The following is a 10464-nucleotide window of genomic DNA, read 5'->3' as shown; positions in this document are numbered from 1 at the left end:
GCTATGGTTTTTAACAAAGATAATTAAGGACAAGGCCTGCAAGATTTCGCAAGCTTCCTCTTGTATCCTCTTTTCCCAGTCATAGAATGTAGCAGCAAACTCTTTCACACTATAAGGAGTGGAGGATGGGTAGACTGGAGAGACTGAGAACAAGAACTGGAAGCGTGGGAGAAGTCTTGGGAAGTGGCAACAACGATCAGCCTGAGCTGAAAATCTGGCTGAGGCCCTGGCAAAATGAGAGAGCATGGGAAGTTGACCAGATCTGAAAAATGCCTCTTGGTGATTTATATGGAGCAGTGGACTATCAAGATAAGCTTCATTTGTATTTTTCAGTGCTTCTAAAATGCTGTTGCATCGTGAAACACAAAATGAACCCTATAATTCAACAATTTTATACTTTCTCAACGATCACTTATCCGATGGCTTTGATAAAGAAAGGATTTAGTCATCCAAACTATTTCTTTTTTAGAGTCCACGTCATACCTGTTAGGCAAGGAATCCGTCTTTATTGCAAAGATGTTATTTCAACAAAACTTTCAAACTGTTGCAAATCGGCTGCTTTGGTTTTGCCAGTTTGCAAAAAAAGTAGCTGAAAAGTAACTGAACCGGTTTCTTTTGAAACTAACTTTTATGACTGAAAAACTTCCTGCAACCATCTGTATTTTTCCTGAGATTACTTTGTAACATTACGGGACGGGAACACAAGTGCAGGAATTGGGTGGTAAATTCCACTCCTGCGGTTATGGATTAATGAGTTATTCCGAGCACGTGCCAGGAGTTTGGTGAGAACGAACACTCGCTGGCGAACCTCCTCTCTGCTCTGATGCCCAGAGCTCTAACCCAGCCACTTTGGCTGCACGTGCTGGCTCGTGCGGAAGGCCCAGCATCTCTGTCCCGAGGGCGGTTGACTCACCCAGCCGCCCACGTGGCCTTGGGTGGCCTCAGGAGGCTCTGGCGGAGGCCGGGCCACTGTTGCTCGCTCACCCGGGGCGGGTGCGGCTGGGGCTGCGACGCTGCACCCCACCAAGGTGCGCTCCGCCAGCAGGAGGGCACCGCTGGCACTGCGTCTTCAGCCCCGCTCTAGTCCCAGGCAGCCGCCGCCTCCAGCCCAGGCCTACTTCCTGCCCAGAGCGCAAGGGCATCCCGCTCGGGCCCGTTTCCCGCTGCCTCCGCCCGCCGCGCGTCCTGTAACCCGCGAGCCACACAGAAGGAAGCCACTGAAGCGTCCCTGGAAGGTGGCGCTCGCTGCCACACAGGCGCACTCCCTCCCCGGCGCATGCGTCCAGGGGCCGCCTCGCGGTCCCCGTCTCCGGTGACGTGGCGATGCGCAGGCGGAGCCAAGGTCGGTAGCTAGCTGGCGGGCGGGTGGGTGGGGGAGGAAGAGCGAGGTGAGCAGGGACGTCAGAGTGGAGAGCGGAAGGTCAGGGAGGCTCGGAGCGGAAGTGAGAGTAGGGAGTCTGTCCGCCATTGTGGACCCGAGGAGCGAAGAGCGAGAGGGGGAAGAGGCGCCTGCACGCCGAAAAGAAGGGCCCTTTCCACGGACCCCCGAGCGCGAGGCCCTCTTTCTGGCTTCTGAGCGAGCGGTGGCAGCGTCGGCGGCTGGATCAGTCACTCGGCGGAGGGCGGCAGCCAACTGCTGTGAGTGCACGGGGAGAGGCCCAAGCGGCGGCGGCGGCGGCGGCGGCGGCGGCAGCGGCAGCAGCTCTCGGGTTGCGGTGAAGAATGTCAGCCACTAGCGTGGATCAGGTGAGGGAGCAGAGGCCTCAGGCTCGGTGAAGGCCCGAGCCCTGGAGCTCCACCCTCGCGTGGGGCTTCGGCTCCTCCCCGTCGCCGCCGCTGCCGGCCCCATAACGGTGCCTTGGGCGCAAGTTGCTGCGGTCCTGCCGCCCGGGTCGGGGCGTGCGCCCTGCCCCGGAGCCTGCGGGCGAGACGGGAGGCCGCGGAGCTGCGGTGGGTGGGGGAACGACCGCTCCTAGGGGCCTTAGGACACATCTGAGGGCGGCAGACGTGGGGCTGAGACCAGGCGAGCTCTGGGAGATGGTTTTCGAGTGGCGGGTAGGAGGTTTGAAGACTGGGGGTGGTTGGGAAATTGGAGGCTATGGAGGATGTGGTGGGTTTTACTCCTACGCGGATTGTTGAAAATAACTTGTCTTTGATAATGTCTTTGATTAACACACTTTCTCCCTTTTTTTTCCCTTTCTCATTACCACACCTTTCGTCTTGCTGCGCAGAGACCTAAAGGGCAAGGAAATAAAGGTGAGTTTGAATATTTTTATTTTATTTCCTAATGTTCGTCTGATGTCACTTTTAAACTTTGCCAGGGTCTTTTTGTTTGATTTTGCTCCAATTTTTTTGTTGTTGTTGTTTGTTTTGAAATGTATGTTTAGAGAAATATTCATCACAGCCAAAGCAGTCAAATGCTATCCAAAACTTTGCTTTGAAGCCACTTTTATAGAAACCACAGTGTCCAAAAAACAGTTTTCTTAGTTGTATTTCAGTTAAGGGGGTATTATGAATGTGGGGACATTTCTTTAATTTTGCAATTTATCTGTATTACGTAACTACTACCACAAAAATTTCTCCAAATGCGTACATATAAGTGGGTATTTTTTTAGAAAATGCAACTCAAGTTGTATTTCATGTCACACTAGTGAAAAACTGTACTGTTAACCACTGGTTCTAGTGAAGACAGTTACAATGAGGCAGTAACATGAGAGAGATCAAAACTGAACAGGCATGTCATCTTGCTGTGTAGCCCTGATTGCAAGGTGTGACTCAATCTGGTATTTTAGAAAGGGCTGGGAGAGAAAAAAATCTGTGAGGTTTCTGCTCTGGCTGTATGATTTACTCTTCAGTTAAAATAAATAAATAAATAAATAAACAAACCATTGAAAGTGAAGCATTTTTTAAAAATAAGTGTATTTTGTGTCTATTAATATGGAACAATATAGTCAACTGACTGAAACATGACATTAATCATGTGACATTAGTAAGTATAGAACAATAACTGCTTTCTTGGGATAGTGCCAGTTAACATTACAGTGAATTATATATTTATAACATTTTGTACTAGGACTTGAAATTAGACCAAATAGAATTATGCTTCCTGTTTTTTATTTCAATTAGTAAAGTATAACCTAGAAAATAAGATGTGCAATAGCTTTTTAGATGTAAGTCCAAGGTTTTTATTGGTGCTCTTTATATTCTTAGGGTTTTTATTTGCCTTTGCAAATTTGAAAAGAGTAGGTTCTGAGAACTCAACTCAGTTAATTTTCTTTGAGTTGTAGTTTGAGAATTTGCACATTCCGGATAAATGGCACTGTATCAGTGTAGCATAAATTTACTGCTTTATTTTGATTAAAGATGTATTTTGGAGGAGTATATACACATTTAGAAGTTTTAATTTTTAGAGTTAAAAGTTTAATTTTAGAATTATTTTCTGTTGTAAGCATAAACCTCAGAATTTGATATTGTTTGTTTTAAATGTCTTACAATATTTATTTGTAAATTTGAAAAGAATGATCCATTAATTTTTTTTTTTTGCTAGTCTGCTCATGAGGAAGTGTATAGACCTGGAGATATATGAAATCTGTGGTCATTATTGCCTAGCATAAATTATTTTATCCTAGATCTGTGGGGAGGTGGCACTTTGCAAGGCTATTTGAAATACTAAGTGTTTTGTGTTACCTGCTTTAAGGTAAGTATGCAAGTTCAATGAAGTACTTACTTGTTTGACAAAACAAAATAAAGCATCTATAGCATTGTAAGCCATTACTCAATTACTGTAAGTTTGATTGCGATATAGTCATTTCACTTAGGTATGTCCTACCTGATATCTCTGGTATAAATTATCTATGACAATAATTGTATATTGACATTTACAAATAAGTATTTTTTGGTTGTTAAAATAATTTTGATCCATCAGCATAATCTCTTTTAGGTATATCTATACACACACAAAGTATTTATTTGGATAGCTCTCTTTTTCAAAAAATTTTCTTTCTTTCACCCTTATTGTTCCATTCATAGTTTTATCCAGGGGTAGAATGTTGGACTGGGATTCCTAGGAGACCTGTGTTCTAATACTTCCTGTGGCTACTGACTTGCCCAGTGAGCTTGAACACATTGCACCTTTTGGTCAGAATTTCCTCTCTATCTCCAAAATAAAAGTGATAATTCTAGCTGTAAATCGTATTGTATATTATGAGGAATTACAATTACAGTAGTCCATTGCTCTAGTTGCCGTTTTATTTGGTGGATTTATTTTCACCTTCCTCACCTCATGTATTTTTAAGATGCAGGGAGACTGTTGCCTAAGACATGGCAGAAGGGAAAAACTCTACCGGCCTGAGTATTGGTAATCATTTAAGATGCTTTAAAATGGTAGATGCTGCAAGTGCACAAATACACATCTACATCACTTGTATTTTTATGCCCCTGCAGGGAGAATTACAAGGCGAAGGCAGCACCTCCAGTGAACTGATACAAGTAGCTATGTGTGTGTTTGAGAAAAACTACTGTGCCTTAGCTGACTTGGTTTTCAAGCTAGTAAAATTGTTTTACAGTTACTCTGTTTACTTTTGTGAAGCAGAAAGCAAAGTTATTTTTTTTGAACTACAGCATGAGTATTCTAAGAATATGAGTATTAAACTTGAATTCAACTTCTCAAACATGAAAAATACATGTTGCTGAGGAGTTGTCAAAGTTCTGAAACCGTAATCCTTTTCAGATGACTTAATTTTAGAGATGCTGTTTTTCTTCTCTGAATTATCTTCATTTGACTCTGTGAGCCCGGCACCTGTCTTAGTGTCTTTGATTTTCTAAGTTTTTTTCTGTATATCCTTAAGGATTTAAGTGCACTAACAGAGCTAAAATTTGAAAGGAATTCTGTATCTCTTTGTAAGGCAAAAATGCTGTCATAGTATAAGTAATAATTCTAGGCTTACTTTTTTAAGTTTGAGTTCTTTTTAGTTCATAGATTTTCCTTATGGTAAATATTAGAACTCTGTTATCCTTGGCTAGTACTATCCAGTACTACCCTACTAGAAATTTAGAGGATAACTCACTATAAAGTAGAAATTTAAGGATAACTCACTATTAGTCTGTAATTTATTTATTTATTTATATTGGTTCATAATTTAAAACTGATTTTATATCACTTTTATTTATTAACAACCAGAATTTTTGTTGCCAGAATAAAAGGATACCTCTCCTTTCCCTGCAGGCACCATAGATAAAAGTGTCAGATCCTGTACTCCTAGCAGCCTTGCTGCCAGCTTCCTCCTGGTGCCTTAAGTGTATAAATAGACAAATACATGGAAAGGAATTTATCTTTTCCCTCCTCTCTTCCCCTATCCCTTCCCAACAGAGAGACAGAATTATTTGGTAAAACTGAAGTTTAAAAGAATTAGGTTGAATTTGGCTGTATTTAGTGTTTCAGAAAAGTGGTGGCAAATGTAGTGTTTGGGCAGTATTCTTTTGTATCCTCTCCCCACAGTTCCTCAGGAAATAATTGCAAAGCACTTTATTGTCATTTTAGGCTTCATTTTATTATTAATCCTCAAAACATTCCTATAAGGAGATAGAGGGTATATGGTATTGTCGCTGTTTTTGTAGGTGGGAAAACATGATGCACAGATCTGTTGACTTTCCTAACTTGATGTAGTCAGGACCAGAGCAAAGAATCACCTGGCTCCTAAGGCCCATGTTCTATCTTGATTTGACTCTGCTTCATAGAGCAGAGGAAACAGGCGAAGAATCATGTAAGTCATCTGTTCTTTTTTCCCTGAAGAACTTGTACAGACTATGGAACTGGCTTGGATATCTTTGCTATTTAATGGCTTTCAGTCTCCAAGACATTAGATTGTCATTAAGTAATGTTCAAAAACTGCAGTCTTTAAAGACAGTTGAATTTCTTAAGGAAAGGTATGCTTCTGAAACTCAAGGGCTAGCTTCTTATTCAGATTCTAATTTAATGCAAATTGCTTGTCAGTATTCATGAAATACTTTTAATTAAATATTTTTTCCTTAGATTGACATACTCCTTGAATAATCTTTTAGAACTTTTAGACATATTTATGCCTCATTTATGCACAGACTGTAGACTGTATATTTACTTAGTGCATGAGAATATTTTGTTCTTAGTCTCAGCATCTTAGAAGAGAAAGAATAGAACAGAGGAAATGAGTAAGAATAGTACCATAATATAGATTTAGGTAGATTTTAAGTGAGTACTTGTTTAATATATTTTATGAGCAGCATGGGCTAAATTTCTGAGAATTAATGAATGCAAGAAATAGTTGTAATTTTGAAATGAGTAGCTGTTTCAGATAACAACATGTACTAGTGCCATAGTCCAGTGGTGCAGTGAGGATCCCCCCCACCCCCCAGCGGTAATAGACCATGCATAACTGCCTTTGATAAAGGGGTTAGAATCTCTTGGGCTGAAATGATTAGTCCACCAGAAATAACCTAAGGTACCCCCCTCTTTATTTTTGTTTCTAGTGGCTGTTAACGTATTTAAATTCTAGGGAGCACATTTAGCTCAACCCTGGTTCTTGCAGTCCTTACCAGATACAGTTAAACCACCTCAGAGGAGCCAAGATCAAGGTGACCTTCATGTTGCTCATGTGATTTGAGGGCAGTGTAGTATCATAAGAGGTCTACTTTGAAGGCTTCACAGAGTAGTATTTCTTTGACTGATCATTGCTACTCAGTGGGTGGCAAAGAATGAAGGGATTTTATCTATCTCTGCTCCCATGCCACTGTCAGCCTGTAATATTACATTTTTGGTGATCTAAGCTCTTGGAAAATTAGGGAAAATAAAAATGTAATGATACTGTAGAGGAACACACAACTTAAATCCATTGCCCCCAGCCTTAATTTATAATAACTTTGTGACACTGTATTTTTAAGCAGTGAATTTTCAGATTCTGAAGGGTTTTTTATTGTTGTTGTTGTTTTTAAGGGATTAGTCAACATCCATAAGGAACTTTTAGCTTTTCATCTCACATGTGTTTCAAAAGTAGAATAGTGTATAAAGTAGAATAGTGTATTTAGACAGTGTCAGCATATCAGGTTCTAGCCTTGTAAAACTTTGGTTTATGTGGTCCTAAAGTAATTTTTAGTCCTTTTTGGATCTTGTAATATTTTATGTAATAAAATAGTCAAGATTATTGAATACTGTCTTTGAATCCTCAGATGAACTGAGGTAGGTACCGTTAATTATCTCCTTGAACGGAGAAGTAGAGTAGAAAGGCTAAGTCACTAACTAGAGATACCCTGCTTCTCAGTGTTAGACTTGGGATTCAAACACAAGACCTTATTTCTAGTCTGTGCTCAAAGGCACTCAAATACCATTCAGAAAGTAACAACTTTATAAAGCATTTTTGGAAATGATCTCTGAACAAATACAGCATTATAAATTCTCTGGTTTTCTTATGTGTTGCAAGAATAATCATGGTTATCTTTAGTGTCTTTGTACTTTCAAGAAAGTTTTCATAATTTTTTGGTTTAGAACTAAAGGCCTTTTTATTTAGATTATTTATGATTTATTCATTGTGGTAACTGCTTCGATGAATTTTAGCCACTTTCTTTAATTTGAAAACATTTAAGACATTTACTCTAACTTAAGTTACCAAGGAAAGTTATTTCATCCTTTATTTACCTTTCTTGTACTAAATTATATAGAGATTTAACAGAGGTAGAGAACATTGTTCAGCAATCAGTTATCCACAACACTATTTCAGGTGGTTATTTTAGATTCAAATATAGTATCAGGGAAGCCTTCCAAGAATTTAACTGCTTGCTACAATGTTGAAATTGAGATTATTTACATTATGTTTTTGGTAATGGGAAGTGTGTATATAGTTAATATTTATGTAATCTTGGGTATATACAAGATTTGTAAGTTTTTGTTTGCACATAAATATTTGTACCTAAATTGAGCTAAAATTTTTAAGAGGATTTTTTTTTTTTTTTAAACAAAAAGAACAACTCAGGATAACTTTTTCTGAGTTGGTCAAAAAATACTGAAAATGTTAGGTTATTCTGTCAGTTTCATAAAGATAATTACCACACATCTAATATAAACATATTTTTTAGTTTCAGTACAAAACGGTTCGATTCATCAAAAAGATGCTGTAAATGATGATGATTTTGAGCCATACTTAAGTAGCCAGACAAATCAGGTAAGTCTGACAGTCCCATATTTAGGAAATTAAATTTACATTAGTATTAATGGATTTTTCAGATAGATACTTTAATTGAATGAGGCTAACCATATGTATTAATCTAGTGTGCCTGCATAATAGTGAATAACAGTTGCAGGTTTGTGGTACAGGAGAATTCTTTAGAAATTCTAGGTGGCTGAAATTAGATTGTGAAATTAAAGATTTGAAGATGGACATTATTTGTGTATGGTATGGTTGGACTTCTTTTTTTGAACTTTGAAAGAATTTAACCTTTTAGTTTAATGTTGCTGCCATATCTTCATAGCTAAAGCAAATTATAAGGTTTTTATTAGCTATGCATATATGGGAAAGAACTAGTAATAACTTAAATTTTGGTTAAATGTAGTGTTTTCTCTTTTATAACTATTCCAATTTGAATTTCATTGATAAAGTTAATACAACATAGGGAATAGAAGATTTATAAACATATTTGCCTTCAATATTATAGGCTTGGAAAATTTCATCAAATCAAACTGGTACTTTTGAGGTTCTTTTGTGTTTGGATTTTTTCACAGATAATTGTGTGAGTTTGTGTACAGGTATAATTTAGATTTAAGCATTGAAAAACAAAAGAGAGTTCTTTGATCTCTTTGGTCTCTATATGCCATTTCTGCATTCATTTGTTTGTTAATATAAATTAAAAAAATAAACTTTCATCATTAACCAGTTTCTTGCAAGAGAATATTCTATAATAAAACTGCTTTTGTTTTTTTGCTTAAAAAAAAAAGTATATGAAAAATGTACCATGAAATCTTCCTAGATATTTTTTAAATTGAAAGAACAAGGAACCAGATATCATTGCAGGCCTTTAGAGTTGTAGGGTAAGTTTGAAAAGTAGTTCCCAATTTGTGGTATGTAGGATTGTTTTTAGGAGTGTAGAGAGCCATGATTATGTTCAAACTGATCTACCCCTTGGTCATTTCTCCTTAACCAGCCCTTTCTATCTGTTGATCTACATTCCTAGCTTGTGTTGGGAGGGAATAAATAAATGAGAAAGAATAAAAATGGGTGATAAAATCTATGAATGTTTGGCTGCTCATAAAAGAATGAAAAAATTCATTTCATACTTACATAATCTAACTTTATAATCTTTCCACTTAAAGGTTGTGAAATAACGTATAACTAGAAAATAGGAAGATCGTTGTTTTGAATTGCAGTGCAAGTTTTAAAAAAAATGTTCAGTATTCTATTATTTGGGCCCACATGGTAATCTCAGTTAACATCTCTTATGGCAGTGTTTCTTTTTGTTTAGAAATTCTGATATTATGACGTGTGTAGTAGATACTGTCTCAAAAAGGTCTTCATGATCAGATAAGTTTGGGAAATTGTTTTAAATATTAAGTAATTGAATTTTTTTGCTACTTGATTTCATCTTTATGTGTTATAATGTAAGATGATTTTCTAGGACAAGGATATAGTTGTGAAGATCCTCTTGACTTATTTGTTCAACCCCTGACTTCAGGGAATTTTAATGGAATATAAATGTTTGAGAATTGCAACCAGTAAGAATCCTTTTATTTTACTTGGTAACAAATATTATATAATACGTTTGGCAGAGGGACTTAGAAGATTTTGTGGTTGTTGTTGTTTGGCATTCCACAGAGGTGGTTCAGGCCTGCCTAGGGAAAACTAGGGGAGGGTACTCTTGATCCCACTCCTGCAGCAATCAGAGCTGTCCTCTGCTTTTTATCTGTTTTATATATTGGAATTCTGCATAAGATTGCACTTGTAAATAAAACTTTGAAAGTGTCAGAAAACTATTATTTTTTTTTAACTGTGGAAGGGATTTATTTAGTGAACCCAGTTTTTAAATTATCACACTAAAGTTTCCTTATGTTGGGACAAAAACCTGTAAAAGATTTGTTTTAATGTGATGTTTAAGAAGAAAATCTTAATACTTTCTATTAATTTTTTATGGTATTTGTATATTCATGTGCTATTTAAAGAGAAGTTTTAAAATTTGATGCCACTAAGGCTGTTCTGTCCTCCCTCTCCTTGTCAGTACTAATGAATAGGTTTTTAGCAATTAGCTTTCTACAATACTAAAAATAATATCTGTAACCAGGGCACATACTTACCTTTGAAAGAGTCCTCACACTATAGCATTCTGGACACTGGGTTTATTGGAGAGAAAAATTGAAAATTACTTGAAATCTTAGAGATGATTTGTATGAGAATTTAAGTTACTCATAATAACACCTAGGTAAAGAGAAAATTTTTAAAAATTGACCCT

General features: G+C 37.7%; 1 protein-coding gene across 3 annotated transcripts in view; it reads left to right on the top strand.

Annotated features, from left to right (window-relative positions):
* The first annotated feature begins 1365 nt into the window (after positions 1-1365).
* The window catches only part of YTHDF3 (YTH N6-methyladenosine RNA binding protein F3), a 39405-nt gene continuing 30306 nt past the window's right edge, over positions 1366-10464 (top strand). Inside the window, exons 1-4 of one of the 3 annotated variants that reach the window (XM_047725265.1) lie at positions 1366-1746; positions 2232-2256; positions 5617-5762; positions 8104-8189. In XM_047725265.1, coding sequence (XP_047581221.1) covers positions 5705-5762; positions 8104-8189 — 144 coding nt within the window. In that variant the 5' untranslated portion in view covers positions 1366-1746; positions 2232-2256; positions 5617-5704. The remainder of the gene's footprint in view (positions 1747-2231; positions 2257-5616; positions 5763-8103; positions 8190-10464) is intronic. The other 2 variants (XM_047725266.1, XM_047725267.1) reach the window with 2 other exon arrangements.

This window comes from Lutra lutra, chromosome 4 (genome assembly GCF_902655055.1).
Source record: "Lutra lutra chromosome 4, mLutLut1.2, whole genome shotgun sequence".
NCBI lineage: Eukaryota > Metazoa > Chordata > Mammalia > Carnivora > Mustelidae > Lutra > Lutra lutra.
The sequence above is the reverse complement of the archived record's forward strand: the minus strand, read 5'-3'. Positions and strand labels throughout refer to the sequence as shown.